The sequence below is a fragment of the Rhinichthys klamathensis genome, unplaced genomic scaffold (genome assembly GCF_029890125.1).
Source record: "Rhinichthys klamathensis goyatoka isolate OS25496 unplaced genomic scaffold, OSU_Roscu_1.1 h1tg000232l_1, whole genome shotgun sequence".
Classification (NCBI taxonomy): domain Eukaryota; kingdom Metazoa; phylum Chordata; class Actinopteri; order Cypriniformes; family Leuciscidae; genus Rhinichthys; species Rhinichthys klamathensis.
In genome coordinates this window covers 163,002-180,599 of record NW_026606756.1, presented here as the reverse complement: position 1 = coordinate 180,599, position 17,598 = coordinate 163,002, and the positions used below count along the sequence as shown (strand labels likewise).

Below are 17,598 nucleotides of genomic sequence, written 5' to 3'. Positions count from 1 at the left end.
CCAACACACCCTGCTAAATGCTGTGTTTAAGTCATTCTGAGATCTTCCTATGTACAAATTCGGAAAATGTTCTGGTGATTGTAGTCAGAATAAAACAAACTCGGTGGACAGTTGTTTAATTTTCTCATTCTCTTTTTCCCTTTTCTTATGTACACTACAACCTAAGTTTGGGGTCTGTAAGATTTATAAAAAAAATCTTTTTAAAAGAAACATCTTTTTATGTTCACCAAGGCTGAACTTATTTGATCAAAAATCCAGTAAAACAGTAATATTGTAAAACATTATTACAATTTTAAATAACTGTTTTACTTTTAATATTATTAAAATGTCACTTATTCCTGTGATGGTAAAGCTCTTCAGTATGATCTTTCAGAAATTATTCTAATGTGCTGATTTGTTGCTCAAGAATTATTATTATCAATGTTGCAAATGGTTGTGCACATGTGCAGCTTTTTTTTTTGTAGAAACTGGGACATTTTTTTCAGGATTCTTTGCTGAATAGAAAGTTGAAAAGAACAGCATTTATTTGAAAAATGTTGTAATGTTGTAAAAGTGTTTAGTTTTGATCAATTTAATATGTGCACACTAAATAAAAGTATTGATGTATTTTAAAAAACTTTTTTGTTTAAATGGTAGTATAGAGAAGCCCCTTTCACCCAGAGATTCCGGAAAATACACGGATAAAGTGACCCGGAATTTGACCCGGGTTCGTTTGATTTTGCTTCATTCACACTGCCAGTGATTTGCCGGAATCAGAGAGCGCGTTCACACACAACCCGTGTATGTTCCGGAAAGACGCATGACGTTGGATGTGACGGGTCTCTACTTCAGTCCAGTTTTCAGACATTTTTTCGTTCTTTCTTGTATCGATGACAAACACAAACTTTCTTCTAGAGTAACTCAGCCACACGATAACTACGTCATTGCAAAGGCTCGTGAATCATCACTACGACACACCCCTTATACGGCATTGGTTCTGGCTTTTGTTCACACAGCGCGCGTTCCGGGTCTAAACACGGCAATGTTACTAGGTCCCCAACCCGGCATCGATCCCGGCATCAATCCCGGGTCTTGTTTGCGTTCACACAGAAGGCACTCTGGCAATTTGCCGGCAATTTGCCGGGTTCAAAGCGCTGTGTGAAAGGGGCTTAGAGAGCTGATACAACATAATGACAATCAGAGGATGCACATTATTTGTGCCATTGATGCTTATATATTTTACCATGCTTGTGCTGTCACTGAGAATAAAGCGGAATGTATTTTGTTCACTTAAGTCTGTCTACAGTACTCATAAAGCAATGTTCTATCAATTTTTGCTATTGCTATTCTTCATCTACAGCACACAAAATGTTCACAAACTAAATTGTTAATTGCTTTTCATATTGAGTTATACCTGTTATCAAGGTCATTGAAAAGTTTCATTTGAAGAGAAACTTTGAAATCCTTTTTAAAGCTCTTTTTCCGGGATTATTTGTCCTTTCCTGTTTTGTGTGCATGATTCTCCTTGTGCTTTAGCAACATATTTATCTCTGAATGCTCTAACATCATTGCACTGCCCCCCGCTTCTTACACCACAGGAAGCGAGTGTTTATTTATTTGCCATAATCACATTATTATCATTGTCATCCTTATTTTGCTCTCATCAGAGCGATTCCTGCTCTATGCATACATTAGTCATTATCTCAATCACCCTCTGGCATGCTGGCATATAGGAGCATTTAAAGAACATGGGACTTTTTAGACGTATTTTCGTCATATAAAGGATGTCAGTGTCTTTTATTAATTAGCTGAGATGTGTCTTGCTGCTGCTCTCAGCATGAACATACACCCACACAATGAGAGCAGTGCGGTGTGCATTCTTCAGTTATGAACCAAACAATATATGCGCCGCTTTCTGAATAAAGACTGCATCATTTGACAACCATTTCAGGGCTGTCAAAATAGTTTTGTGAATTAAATGAGTTAAACGGATTTAGCATTAGAAGACTCTTTCTCTTGAAGTTCAGTTTAGCTTTAACGGCATGACCGCAAACAACACAATATTGCAGAAGCTACGAATGCATGTTAGCAGACAGTAACAGATTAATAGCTTAGATTATTAAATATTAGTTACAGCTGCACACAGCCTCCCTCTCTGTTTCACTCTCTGTCTCTCCATTTCTTTGTGTTTCTCTTTCTGTCTCCGTGTTCTGCAGAAAGACAGAGGAATTTTTATTGGCGTGTATGTCGGGTTTAGAGTATCCTAGCAGTGTTTTCATTAAGATGAATGATCTACAGAGGCGTAGTATGGGACTGTGTGTGTGGGCACACTAAAGCTACAGCGCAGTTACCCTCACAATTTTGTTTCTTCTAACTAGCATTCTACAATACTCAATCTATGCGTACCACTTCCTGTATTGTCTTTAATCACAATCTTTCCTCTCTGGCCCAATTGGACATATATAAGTAGTGATGGGATATAGGGGTCTGATTTTTATTTTTAGTAGTCTTACTGTTTACGTTCACTTAAAACATCAACGACTGTGTTTACACGAATACCTAAATGGATCTCAGGCGTGCTCTTAGTGGGTCGTGCGTGCGTGTTAACAGATCTGCTTACAGTCAGGTGGGTCTTGTGGATGTTGGTTTGGTTGGGGTGTTTGCCTGCCCATACAGATCATGACTAAATAAAACAGTTACTACAAGTAATGTGCAGTATGATATGCAGATACATATGCTAAAATAAACACATGCATATCATATTAATTGCATAATCAATGGTGGTTTCCCCTTCACATGATCCACATGTACTGTAGGAGTTTTTACACTACCATTCAAAAGTCTGGGGTCTTTTAAGATTTGTATTGTATTTTATCTTTTTGTCTCTTATGCTCACCAAGGCTGCATTCATTTTAACAAAGATACAGGAAAAACTGTAATATTGTTAAATATTATTACGATTTAAATGGAACATGTAATTTATTCCTGTAATGGCATGTCCTCAGTGTCACATGATTCTTCATAAATCATTTTAATATGCTGATTTGGTGCTCAAGAACCATTTCTAATTATTATCAATGTTGAAAACAATTGTGCTGCTTAAAGTTCTGGTGGAAAACATTTTTTATATATACAAAATTGTTTCAGGATGATTTGATGAATAGAAACCACAAAACGGAATTTATTTCAAATACAATTCTTTTGTAACATTATAAATGTCTTTACATGTCACTTTTAATCAATTTTAAGTGCATCCTTGCTGAATATATGTATTAATTCCCTTTAAAAAGAATATATATATTCAATGGCAACACCTTTCATTTCCATTCCATTACCGACTTATCAGTGTCTGCCAGAATTTTATATTAGTGCATTCCTGAACTGGATTATACAAATATACTGTAAGCATTGCCACACTGTAATTTCATATACATGTTTTACAAGATTGCCAGTAAAAATAACTATCATGGCATGGGACTGTAACTGCAATATCAAATTATTGATTATCATGATACGAGATTTTGGTTTGTTAGTTTGATTTTGCAGCAATTCCAGGGCAAGTTGTGCAACCACAGTGAGTGTCAGTCTAATATTACTTAACTCAGTATCCAGAACCATGACTCAGCCAGCTCTCTGAAGAAGGAAAACACACAGACATCACTATCAATCACACAACACAGCCAGCCGTGCAGTCAACACAATGAAGAGTCTAATCCACTAGACACCCTCCTGTGAAAGAAGAGAAAACAAAATGCTTATTTAGCCCTTTCTAATCTAAATTCAGCTACAAATAACAATAAGTGTGAGTTATTATTGTTAGGATAAACACACAGCTTTTTGTCACACTGTACAAGAACACATGCATGTCTTTGGGTCTTTATGCTTCATTTTGTTCACTTAATGCTTCACTTAATTGCACACGTTTATAATCGTATCCTGAAAAAGGCACGCTCTTTCTGTCACCCTCGCACATGGTTACAGAGTAGGATTTAAGTCTTAATTAGGTGTATACAGATGAAGAGGGAGGTTTGTCAGAAACAAACTGCAACACACAGGCCTTCATGTCCACTGTTCATCCAACTGTTGAAGCAAATCAGATGATGAAGACTGCCATGCTATTTTTAGATTAGACATGGGGGAGGGAACTTGTGCCTGCGCTTTCTGTCTCTCTCTCTCTCTCTCTCTCTCTCTCTCTCTCTCTCTCTCTCTCTCTCTCTCTCTCTCTCTCTCTCTCTCTCTCTCTCTCTCTCTCTCTCTCTCTCTCTCTCTCTCTCTCTCAGCCTCTCTCTCTCTCAGCCTCTCTCTCTCTCAGCCTCTCTCTCTCTCTCTCTCTCTCTCTCTCTCTCTCTCTCTCTCTCACTATCTCGCTCTCTCTCATATACCCCTGTCCGCCTCTCCCCGTCAATCTCCCTTTGTTCCTCTCCACCTCAACACTGTTATTTTCTCTCTCTCCTCCTTCCTGTCTCTCTCTTTCTCTTGCTCTCTCGTATTTTACCTCCACAGTGTTGATTGTGAGAATAGAGATCAGGCTAATTATGTGTCGTCGAGTCGATTCTCCTAGTCTAATTGCACCCCTGCTGTTTCATGTTAAGGAAAGCGAGAGATTTGATGAAGGTGCGGGAGAGAACAAGTGACAGACTGAATACAGGCAAAGCAGGAACGGTATGGCCTGTGAAAATGGGTAGGTGGGTGTATAGCTACACCTGTTTGGCCTTTCATCAGCATGGCGCCTGTCAATATTCAGAGTTAAATGGGAAGTAATTAGCTCCATAACGATGCCTCACACACAATCATATTCAGAAAACGCTCTCTCTCTTTCTTTTTGGTCTATGCTGATGAAATAGAGCAAGTCAATAGACCTGTCAACAGGATGATTTATTGTACGTGTATGAGAAGGAAAAAGACAAATGAAGGCAATGGAGAAATTAAAACGAATGGAGAATGAAAGCGGCCGGAAGGGGGAGAGCAAAGTGTCGAGAAAGTAAAATGGTAATAACTTGAAAAACAGGTTCACAGAGAAGCAGGAAATTAAGACATTTTGTATAATTGTGGAAGGTGTGTGAAAATTCTGTCATTAATGACTCCCCCTCATGTCGTTCCAAACCTGCCTATGGCTGGTTCAGAAAGCTCTTGGATTTCATCAAAAATATCTTCATTTGTGTTCAGAAGATGAACGAAGGTCTTACGGGTTTGGAACGACATATGGGTGAGTAATTAATGACAGAATTTTCATTTTTGGGTGAACTAACCCTCTAAAGGTGCATTCAGTAGTTCTTTAGTTAGCGTTCACATCACTGTTCTTCGTGTGCATTGGATACCAAAACCACAATGGTGTTGGGCGCTGCTCTGCCATCTATTGACGTGATTGACAATCATTGAATGATCAGTTTTATGTAAATTACACTGATACTAGTGAGTTTTAGAGTGCAGTGTACACCAGAATTAAATCCCAGCCAAAAAAAAAGCAATTTGGGCATCACTACTCAGTCATCAGATCACCTTGTATATGCCATAGTGATGTTTACCCTTGTTATTTTTCTTTGTCGGTCTTTCTCCCTTCTGGCTTCAGACCTTTTCTGCCTCAAAGGTGCTGACTCTCCTATTGTCTACGCTGGTAAAGCATGGTAATAGTGTGTTCCGTTGTATAATTTTCATTCTTCGCAATACTAAACAACACTATGCTACTGTAGCGCATCTACAGAGCCGGCAGCCTGTGTGTGTGAGGATTCTCTCGTCATTTCAGCATGGCGAAAGAGAGAGGATTAAGAGGCGTGACCTGCACCTCATATAATTAAAACACTTTTTATAGAAACTATCATGAGCCTACAGTCTTATCATTTAAGCGTACACCTTTCAGATAACTCTTCACAAAAACACTATTCATTTCTTAATGTGTAAAACCTTTTAAATTGGCACCAAACTACTAAATTCACCTTTAATGTAAATTCAGAATAAATATTACAGTCCATTCCACTGGAACGATGCAAACACAAACAAGTGGAGTGATACAAACAGTTGCATTGCAAATAGACATTACAGTGCAGTTGTGCTCTGTATCAGAAGTCTTGGAAATGGAGCTTGGTCTATCAATTTCCAGAATCGTTGTTTAAAAACCATAATAAGCTTTGCATCATTGCTTGTATTTGTCTATTTATATTTCTAAGAATATATCAGATATCTGTCATGTCACTATAATTAAATTAATCAGGCTGAGCAGGAAAGATCAAGAGGGAAATGAGGTGTGAGTGTGTGGCTTGTGTTAGTTTTACATGGAAAACAACTTCTGTGCTTAGAGACATTTAAATTACTGGTGTGAAGATATTTGGCTCTGCTGGGTGTGTGTCAGTGTGTTGCAGCGAATGTTATTTTAGGGAAGATTTCTCTGGATGAGAGCACTTGTGTTAGTACGATCATTCTTTAGCTGTATTTGTGAATGTATAAGAGACAGTTAACCCTTGTGCTGTGTTGAAAACCCTCTAACACCTTATGTGTTTCTGGTCAAATTTATGACCGGCCTTTTAAAAATGACTTGTAAATCGCTTGTTATGCTATATTATCACGAAATATTGAATTCAATCTTTTTGTTTTAGTTTTCTTTCATTTAGGACTGGTTTTGCATTTCTTTTTTGGAACTGATTGATCATAGCCCTCCTTTATCTGAGCTTATGCACCTCAGTGAAAAATGCATTATTTGTGAAGAATTTGTCAATATTCTACAAAATATAGAAATAGTACGGTTTATCACACTAGTGTGCTTTAATGTTTAACCAGGAAGTTTGTTTTGAAATGCTTTTATTTTGTTCAAAATGGAACAAAGTTACACTTGTGCTGTTCCCAGTCAGAAATGGCTCATAAATCTCTTGTTATGCGTTATATCACCAAATATTGGATTCAAACTTTTTGTCAACTTGTTTTCTTTCAATTAGGACAGGTTTTGTATTTATTTTTGAAACTGATTGATCGTAGGCCTCATTGATCTGAGGATAAAGTTCATCTCTGTGAAAAAGAAAGCCTGTAATACTGAAAATAGTTTGCTTGTGCAAATGAATGTGCGTGTGTGTGTGTGCGCGCGGTAGCGCTGGTGTGCGTGTATCCACGCATGCACAGGTCCGAGGCCTTTATCTTTGCAAACACACATGTAAATATGTGAACATGAATGATGAACATGCTCCTGAAGGCTATGAATGTCTTGGAATGAAAATAAGATATGTTTCTCTTATTTTCGATCTCCCCCATTCATTTTCAATGGATAGTCATTTTCGACCAATATATGCTCAGATCAACGAGGCCTACAAACAGTCAGTTTCAAAAATAAATACAAAACATGTCCGAAATGATAGAAAACAAGTTGACAAAAAAGACTGAATCCAATTTTTGATGATAGTATAGCATAACGAGAGGTCTATAAGCTATTTTTTGTAGGTCGTCATTTTTGACAGAGAACACCACCTTAAGTGTGACTTAAGATAAAAGCATTTCAAAACAAACTTCCTGGGTAAACATTAAAGCACACTCGTGTGATAAATATATATTTTTTTACATTTTATTTAATGTTGTGAGTGGATAAGTGTTCATCTGAGTATCTGTGATTGAACAACAGTATGAGTTGCAGACAGTCCTTCCTTTGTTACATGATCCGCTTTCCTGATTTTCACCAGTTCTGGCAGGAACCTTGTTTAGAATAGGGCGGTCACATTATCAGATTTTCACTAGACGATTATCGTGCCCAAAAGAGTTCATGATAACATTGTTATTACGATATCTATAAAAGTTTTCAAAGAAAAAAAATGCCATCAGTCAAATTCATCTTTAACTTTGTTTATGTTGTGTTTTCTCTTTTTTGGTCAATGACTCAAACCCCAAATACGAGTGTTGGGAGACAGACAGTTTGTAAACATAATTGTAAAAAAAAAACGTAATGTTGATCAGCACGTCCTGAAGGCTGCAGTATCTTTTACTGAATTCAACAAACTCCCAGACTGGCGAGCTAACTTTTTTTTTTGGTGCGCGAACCAAAGAGTCTCTTTCATTTGTCATCTCCTCAGCCCCCTACTACCCCCACCTACTATGTTGGAATGTCAACTAGAAACTAGCACAAAATGAACTAAAAACAGTGGGATAAAAGTAAGAAAAACCAACCGGATTTGGTATTTCACCTTTATCAAACAGATGGTGATCTGTGATGTGCAGTCAGTTTTTTTATCAATCTTTTTGTTTATGAGTGTAATTAACACCATAGTCCCAAATTGATTTTGCATGACTTGCAGGATGAATCTTGTAGCGCAACAACAAATGTTTGCAATCCTCACATAATCTGTAACCTGCTGAAAAATGCAGCATAAACAAGCTTGAATGATTGAGTCGGTGTAGCTGGTCCACCAGCACTCCTGCTTCCCATGCTGGATACCATCATCCAAAACATAGCTTATTCTGGTGATTTTTCAGCAGGGTAGTTAGTTTTCAAATATACACTCCGTCAAAGCAACTCTTTCAGATTGTCGTCTGTAACCATAATGGTTTCTGACACATTGTTTATCTTGTCCTTGAACCTTTGGAAAAAACAGCTTGAGTCTCTCTTCCTTTGATGACAATGAAATGAGCAGGAATAATATGAACATTCCCAGAAAAGATTGTTTTGAAGAAATATTGATGTTATTTAAGCTGGACATGGGTCAGAGTGGGAGGAGAAGACTGTACCATTACTCTTCGAGCTTTGATTGTAACCCCCTCACATATGGGTGGAATCATGCGGATAAGAATCTCGCTTGGCTATTGAAAATGAAACATTAAAAATACTTGATCTAAATAATTAGATACTTTGTACATTTGAACTTGTTCTGAGCTTTTTCATAGCCCACAAATCTTGAATGAAATTGTTTCTCATCTCAAAGTCATGTAAAATATAGTTGGGGAATTATTTACAGAAAGCATTACATGTGGACTGTTGTTTCAGAGTAGTTATTTTTCATCTCTGGATCTCTTTCTCTCTGTCTTTACAGCTTCAGATAACAGTCAGAGGTTTCAGGAAACATGTTTTGCATTTGCATTGACGCCACAGCAAGTCCAACAAGTCAGCAGCTCAATGTAAGTTTTTTTTAAATTATTTTTATATTTCTTTCAGAAATTATATCTTGGTGTAACAAAGCAAAATCCCTAAATAAGAAGAGGAGTTTCTATAAGGCTCTGCTTGTTGATGGGATTTAATTGTTATCTCAAAGTAATAGTTTTTACTTTTACTTTTTGCAGGGACATATCGGGGACCAAATGTGACTTTACTGTGCAAGTACAGTTACGGTAAGCCATTCATGTTCTAATGCACTGAAATGTTTCACATAAATATGATATAAAGATTCGGAGCACTAGCCTGATATTTTCTGCTTGTATTATAAATATGACGTTATCCAGGTTTTGTCTATCAGAGACAAGCTGCCCCCAGGAGGACCACTTTCCCCCTAATCTTTGTGTTAAAGTCAATGGGAAACCGTGTAATCTCCCAGTAAGTTAAACTACAGTCCATTTGTCCATCTATCCATCACTCTAAACTGAGACACATGGTCTCTTTAGCTGTTTTAAAGAATGATAAAATTGTCCAAACTGTTGACCTCTACACTAAATTACATTTCCACAATGCTGTTTGTTTGAATTTTAACTTAAAACAATAATTCATTCATTTTTCATTTATTGTCATCCTATTGTTTTTCACCAGGGATATCTGCCTCCTACCAAAAATGGCGTGGAACCAAAGAGGCCCAGCAGACCCATCAACATTACCTCACTGGTCAGACTGTCCACAACTGTCCCCAACACCATTGTAGTGTCCTGGACGTCAGAAATTGGACGGGTAGGTTAATAAAATCCCCATCCCCTCTCGTCCCAATTCATGAATACAAGTACTTTGTTTTCAAATGGGTTTTTTTCCTCACCTCAGCCCATAACAGGAACTCTAGTTGAAATGAAAATCTATTTTTAGCACCTCATACGTGTCTTGCAGCCATTTGCAGTCACATGATGGCCAATTATAGCATTGGCTTTATGCAGTTTATGTGAAAAGGTCAGCATGTATGCAGTATTTTAGTGTTTTCTCTGAATGACGAGTTGAGGGACAGCTAAAAATAACCAATATCAAAATAAACTTGCCCTTGTTTCAGTCTTTTTTTCAGACAAACAAGACCTTTTGTTGAATATTGATGGATATGATATCAAACAGAAACATTAAACTTGAGCTTTATATTCATTTAAATGCTTTGTCTATTCTGGGTTTTGTGCTCTACACTAAATGTATATATTTCCCTGCAGATTTATTTATCTGAAATACTTTGTGATCTTTGTGAATGCTCATCTACTTTTGATATGTTCAGGAAATGCATTTGTGATGAATGACTGCTCTTGTGCATTAGCAGTTAATGCATATTAAGAAAAATAATCTAGATTTTGATAAAAACGGGCCACTGTTTACTTCTGAGACTACTGCAGGCAAACAGGAGTTCATTACTTCGTCCACAGATCCCTATATCTTATAAGCTAACACATTAATCTTCTCCCGCATAAAACATCACTGCACCTACTAGTAATATTCAGCTTCATGAATTATGTAATTTCTTATCGTATAACTTGCCTTGGCAAGCAATAAGCAATCCTAGCGTTCTCTGTGGTAGATTCCTTAAATTTTTCACTCTTTCTCAGGAGTCTTGAAAATTATATGAGCTGTACATTCTCACTGAATCTGAAAGGCTCTTTATTATGGAACCTGTTCATATGGCACTGATAGAACGATGATGTAAGATCTGACCTGAAAATATAAATAAATGATGCCTAGAAGTAAACCTACTTCCCACTCTGTTATATCCTAGTACTAGCATCACATTGTCTCACTGGGATGTTACGGTAAAAAAAAAATATATATATATATAATATATATACATTGCATACTGTTTTATGGGATGGGATGTCACTTTGTCTCTAGTAACGTATCCACTGTTGGATTGTTTTTCTTTTTCAGAGTTATTCTATGGCAGTGTACCTGGTCAAGCAGCTGTCATCCACAATGCTGTTGCAGAGGCTACGGGCTAAAGGCATCAGAAACCCAGATCACTCCAGAGCACTCAGTAAGCATACACATTCTCCATAGGAATAGAGCTGTCCTAAAAGAAAAGTTACATTTATGAGCCATGGGTTTCTTCTGGAGTTTCCATTGGGATTTTAAAACAGTAGTTTTTGATTTAGACTACTGTTTTTTGTTGTTGTTTTTGATTTGTTGTTTGTTAAAGAAATGAATACTTTTATTCAGCAAGGATGCAATAAATTGATCTAAAGTGAAGTCAAGACTTTTACATTTTTACAAAAGATTTCTATTTTTAAATAAATGCTTTTCTTTTGAACTTTCTGTTCATCAAAGAATCCTGAAAAAAACTGCATCACAGTTTTTACCAAAAAAACCCAAACTTTTTTCAACTGTGATAATAATGAAAAATGTTATTGAGCACAAAATCAGCATATTACAATGATTTCGGAAGTATCATGTGACACTGAAGCCTCTAATGGCTGCTTTGCCATCACAGGAATTTACATTTTAAAATATATTAAAATAGAAATCAATTGTTTTAAATTGTAATAATGTTTCACAATATTACAGTTTTTACTGTATTTTCGATTAAAAAAATGCAGCCCAAAATTTTTAACTGTACTTTAGGTATGTGTTTAACATTAATCACGTTTAGTTCTAAACCCTAATTGCCTCAAATGTCAATTATGAAGCCTCTGTGTTTAATTTGCGTACAAGTTGCTAAATGAGTACTTAAACGACTGAATCGCTCTGTTTTTTAGTGCTAGTTTAATAAATGGAAATAGTCTCTGTGTCCTCTTGTCTCTTCCTCACACCAAAGATAAACTATTTTGTGGGCTGATAAATGGTTGGCATCTTATCCAATTTAAAACCTTAAAAATTGTGCTCCATGGACTGCAGTCAATAATCATTTTCTTAAACCTATCAAAACTAAGTAGTACTTGATTGTGTATATATACCACAATGTTTCAATCTATATAGCGTAGAGTGATAGAGCTGAGTTCATCTAGGATTGCTCTAAAACTGACAGCGATGCAACATCACAGTTCTGGTTTACACAGATTGCTCTTTGTTCTTGTCTGCCCTTCAAACCTTCCATGATACATTAAGATTTTATGCATCAACCTATAAACTGTCTGAAGAGGCTTGTTAATACTGAAAGAACGCCCTGATGCCCTTGTTGTAAACAAGCTACAGCACACACCAGCCTAATGCAGTTCAAACTAATTCTGAAGCACTAACATTTGTTTTCAGCACCATTACTCCAGTCGTCAGTGTCACATGATCCTTCAAAAATCATTCTGATGCTGATTTGGTGCTCAAGAAATTTCTCATTATTATCAATGTTGAAAACAGCTGCTAAAAATTTTGTGGAAATTCTTTGATGAATAGAAAGTTAAATAGAACAACATTTATTTGAAATAGAAATGTTTTGTAACATTATGAATGTCTTTACTGACACTTAATAAATCAAATGCATCCTTGCTGAATAAAGGTATTCATTTTATTCAAAAAGAAATAAAAATCTTACTAATAACAACCTTCTGATTGCTAATGTAGGTATTAATTTGATGTATTAATTTGAAGCGTTTGGTACTTTATTATAGCCAGCGTTGGGGAAAGTTACTTTTAAAAGTAATGTGTTACAATATTCTGTTACTCCCTAAAAAAAAATTTACTAATTGCATTTCTTGGTTACTTTTTATGGGAAAATAATGTTACACGTTGCTTTTGCATTAGTTTTTTTTTTTTTTTTACCTGGGATTGGCTTGTTTGTTTGTTTGTTTTTTATTAAATGTAAATGTAAAGTCCCTTTCACACCAAAAGTGAAATTAATAAGGAAATTATTACAATATCTGAATTGTCGGAAGCCATTAGTCATCTGAAAAATTCCAAATCACCAGGTACTGATGGTTTGACATCTGAATTATAGAAATTATTTTCCAAAGAATTGGCTCCTTTTCTTGTAGAAGTATTTGCTGAAAGCATTGAGAGACAATATCTTCCACCAACTCTAACACAAGGTTTAATTACATTGCTCACTAAACCAAAAAAAGACAAGCTATATATTGATAATAGGCTTTATGCCGAGCGTCACGTGACCAAACCGGAAAACGGGTCTCATTGCATCCGCTTGTCAGAGAAAGTGTTAACGGCCGTAAGAACTAACTACGATATCTATGGATTTTTAAGGTAATCCGCTAACCTACTAAATTCACTTTGTTATTGGTGTTTTATGCTATTTAAATATCTAAACGTTAGTGTGAAGAAGAAAAATAAAAAAAAACTTTTAAATATCAATCTGCACATGCGAGGGACATTGGTTATGCTCATTTTTGCTTGCTCCTTTTAAGTTATCTTGAGTAAAACCGCAAAAAATGTCATGAAGCACATACAAAAGACCTGAATCGGAAGCGATGTGATCTGTTTTCCGGCTTGGTCACGTGACGCTCAGCATAAAGCCTATTGGCGCCCTATATGTTTATTAAACAATGATTATAAATTGCTGGCCCTAATTTTAGCTAGAAGATTAAAAAAACTTTTGGATTCCGTAATTGATGAATCACAATCGGGATTCATGAAAAATCGACATATAACGAATAATATAAGATTAGTGTTGGATGTCCTGGACATGATATGGGTTTAATGATAATGGGTTTATATTATTCTTAGATTTTTATAAAGCATTCGACTCGGTAGAGCATCAGTTCATCTTTGACACGCTTAAGAATTTTTTTTATTTTTTTTATTTTTTTTTATTAAAACCCTTTATAAAAAAGGCAACTGTTCTATTAAATTATGAAACGGTACTACCCCTAGATTCGATATTACTAGAGGAATTAGGCAAGGGTGCCCTGTCTCTCCATACCTCTTTCTATTAGTGAGTCAACTTCTCTCTTCTCATATTAAATCAAGTCCAATAAAAGCCATCACTATCTTTGATAGAGAGATCAAAATAACCCAATTAGCAGATGACACTACGCCCTTCATTCAAAACGAAGACCAGATCTCAGTGGCTACTGAATTAATCTGTGAATTTTCAAGGGCATCTGGTGTTTACTTAAATTTGGCTAAATGTGAGCTTATGGCCATCAAGGAATTTTCTGAAGCATCTTATAATGGTATTCCCTTAAAATCTGAGGTTCAGTATTTGGGAATAAGCATTACTAAAGATCAGCACAGAAGGTGTTTATTACATTTTAATCCTATTGTTGAAAAAACTAAAAAGAAATTAAATCACTGTCTTATGAGAGATCTTTCTTTAAGGGGCAGAGTTTTACTTACAAAGGCAGAGGGAATTTCTAGACTGACTTATGCAGCAATGGCTTTGCATCTTAATAAAAAAATATGCAAAGAAATAGATAAAATACTGTTTGACTTTATCTGGTAAAACAAAATACATTACATAAAGAAAACAGTTATAACTAATTCATATGAAAATGGTGGCCTAAATGTTTTGGATTTTGAAATGTTAAATAATACATTTAAAGTTAATTGGCTTCGTCAGATTGTCAGAAATCCTTACTCAATTTGGAACTTTATACCCTCCCATATTCTTTCTAATCTTGGTAATATACATTTTCTTCTTAGTTGTAATTATAATATTGATAAAGTACCAGTGAAACTTTCAGAATTTCATCGCCAGGCCTTTTTATCATGGTCATTGATTTTCAAGCACAATTTTTCACCACATAAGTATTATATATGGAACAATAGGGATATATTATATAGGCGCAAATCGTTGTTTTTGAAACATTGGTTTGATAATGGCATCATATTGGTGGATCAGTTATTTAATTCAAAGGGTTTTCTTTTCACTTACAATGAGTTTTTGGCGCATTATAAGATTCCTGTAACACCAGGGGAATATGCAAACGTTTTTGGAGCAGTTTCTCCTGAAATCTGTATGCTGTTTAAACATCAAAAAAGAATTAATACTCAACAATTGTCCCCACCTACTGTAGTAAGTACTTATGTAGGTAATATCTGTTTTCCCTTAACGCAAAGAACAGATCTATAAGAGAGTTATTTCAAAGAAATGATGTGTTTTTGCCTTATATTTACTCATATTGGAATCGTTTTACAGAAGATATTGTGTGGAAAAAGGTTTGGCTTATACCTAATCGATATTTAATTACAAACAAAGTTAAGGAGGTATCATTCAAATTGATACATAGAATATACCCTGTAAAACATTACTTTATAAAATTTAAAAGTGATATTGATGTTAATTGCACCTTTTGTGACAGTTGCCCTGAAACTGTGGTTCATTTATTTTGGCATTGCCCATTTGTAAGACTATTTTGGCAAAATGTCTGTGATTTTATCACAAGAAACATTGATTTCTTTTGCAAACATATTTTATTTGGTATTTGGGAGAACAGTAGAATCAAGCATTGTCAGATTTATATAATTAATTTTATTCTTTTAATGGCAAAATTTTATGTTTAATGGTTAAATTCTCCTGTAACCAACTTTATTTTACTTCATTCAGGAACGAAATTGAGCTTTATATTGATTCACTCCGATTTTCTATGAAGCAAAAAGCAATTAAAACATTGAAAATTTGTAATTGCTTTAATATCTTCATATAAATTAGCAATAGCCCCCTAGTGTGAAAGTCTTTGTTATATCTATGTTGTATGTCAATGATTTATACACAAGTGTTTGTACAAACTTTGTTGATAATAAAAAAATAAAAAAAATAATAAGGAAATGCAAATTCACGCCTTTACAGTAGAGGGCGCAGCTCAAACAAACCTTTCAGCTGCCATTCTGAAATGTAGAGAAGAAAGTTCAACACTTACTTAAGCAAAAACATTGAGTTTTTAAACTGGAGAAAAAATGGAGTCTTACTTAAGGAAATGGGATGTTTACCTAAAGTAATTTTTGCTTATATGGTTGAATTGGATCATCAATTAATAAAGTGAGATTAAATGCATAAAGGCCTAGTTTCACAGACAGGGTTTAGATTAAGCCAGGAGTAGACCTTAGTTAAATTAGGACATTTAAGTAGCTTTTATAAACATGCCGTAGAAAAAAAAAAAACATTACTGGTGTGCATCTTGTATATGACAGTGAACGTTGCTTTAAGTTAAAACAGCTCAAACATGCATTTTAGTCTTAAGCCTTGTCTGTGACACCAGGCAAAAGGATATTTGTATTATTTATTTAACATTTAATTAGTAGGTTTGCTTCATATTCTGAGTTTGCATTTCACTGTTTTTATTTATTTTGAGGAATACTGAATCTGTTTTTGTGCAAGTGAGATGAGTAAATGCCTGCTCACATTTAATCTAGAACTACAATAACCGCACACAACACCTCTGCACATTACTTAAAATTTCTGTCAACATGGGGTCAGGAGAGCTGCCAGTCAATAAATGGGAAAACAAAATAACTCGCATTACTTAGATTGTTGTAAATTTCAAAGTAAAGAGTTACTTTACTCAACACTTGAAAAACGTAAACTGATTATGTAACTCACATAACTTGTAATGCTTTGCCCCAAACACTGATGATAGTCAGATTAAATGTGACCATATTCCTCGAGTTGTATTAATAACTCACAGATATGTATTAATAGCAGTGCAGTTGTAAAGATCTTTGTGGGTTTTGTGCTGCTAATGTGTGCTTTTGCTCATGTCCTGCAGTAAAGGAAAAGTTAACGGCAGACCCTGACAGTGAAATAGCAACCACCAGCTTAAGAGTTTCATTATTATGTCCGGTAAGCATTTTATCAGATCACTCATCAAAATCAAACAAACACACACATCCGGTAATGTATATTTTTGAATGTCTAAATGTTAGTTTAAGCCCAGGGACCGGGTTACAGCTAAGAAAACCCTTAATTACAATTCGAAATGAATGAACACCAAGGGTTTTCTTTGCTTAACAGGTTTGTTGCAGTCAGCTACAGGACCTTACAAAGACCATATGAGAACCAAAGCTAGAAAATACGTTATTGTTTAGGATTCTAATGTTTCAAAGTAGTTAAAGATCACACAAAGCAAAGACAGATGTTTTTGATTTTAAACTCAAAATGAAATTAGATTCAGAATGTTTTGTATATTATGACTCATAAATCTGTCTAAAACAGTTAGACTATTTAATGTCAGTTGTATATTGTCATGATTATATAAGTTTTGTTCATGTTTCACTTCTTGTTATTTTCATTCTTTGGTCCATCTCCAAACCTGTGCGTGTGTGTGCGTGTGTGTGTGTGTGTGTGTGCGTGCATGCGTGCGTTTGCCTGGATTGTTTCCATGCAGTATGTCCATGTGTGTTAATTTCTCTATGATTGTCTGTGCTTTTGCCTGTGTTACACAGCTGGGAAAGATGCGGCTAATGATTCCGTGTCGGGCGTTGACGTGTTCACACCTGCAGTGTTTTGATGCTACGCTCTACATCCAGATGAATGAAAAGAAGCCCACATGGGTGTGTCCTGTCTGTGACAAAAAAGCACCCTATGAACATCTCATCATTGATGGGTATGCACAACCATAATAGAACAAAACTGCACATGAAATTCATTTGATAATAAGGACATAATGCAT

The 17,598-nt window shown here is 35.5% G+C and overlaps 1 protein-coding gene across 1 annotated transcript in view; it reads left to right on the top strand.

The window, feature by feature from the left end:
* Positions 1 to 17,598, top strand: part of pias1a (protein inhibitor of activated STAT, 1a) — a 51,869-nt gene that overhangs the window by 31,582 nt on the left and 2,689 nt on the right. The window contains exons 3-9 of the mRNA XM_056265342.1: positions 8,979 to 9,063; positions 9,226 to 9,273; positions 9,385 to 9,475; positions 9,686 to 9,820; positions 10,979 to 11,084; positions 16,696 to 16,769; positions 17,372 to 17,532. Coding sequence (XP_056121317.1) covers positions 8,979 to 9,063; positions 9,226 to 9,273; positions 9,385 to 9,475; positions 9,686 to 9,820; positions 10,979 to 11,084; positions 16,696 to 16,769; positions 17,372 to 17,532 — 700 coding nt within the window. The remainder of the gene's footprint in view (positions 1 to 8,978; positions 9,064 to 9,225; positions 9,274 to 9,384; positions 9,476 to 9,685; positions 9,821 to 10,978; positions 11,085 to 16,695; positions 16,770 to 17,371; positions 17,533 to 17,598) is intronic.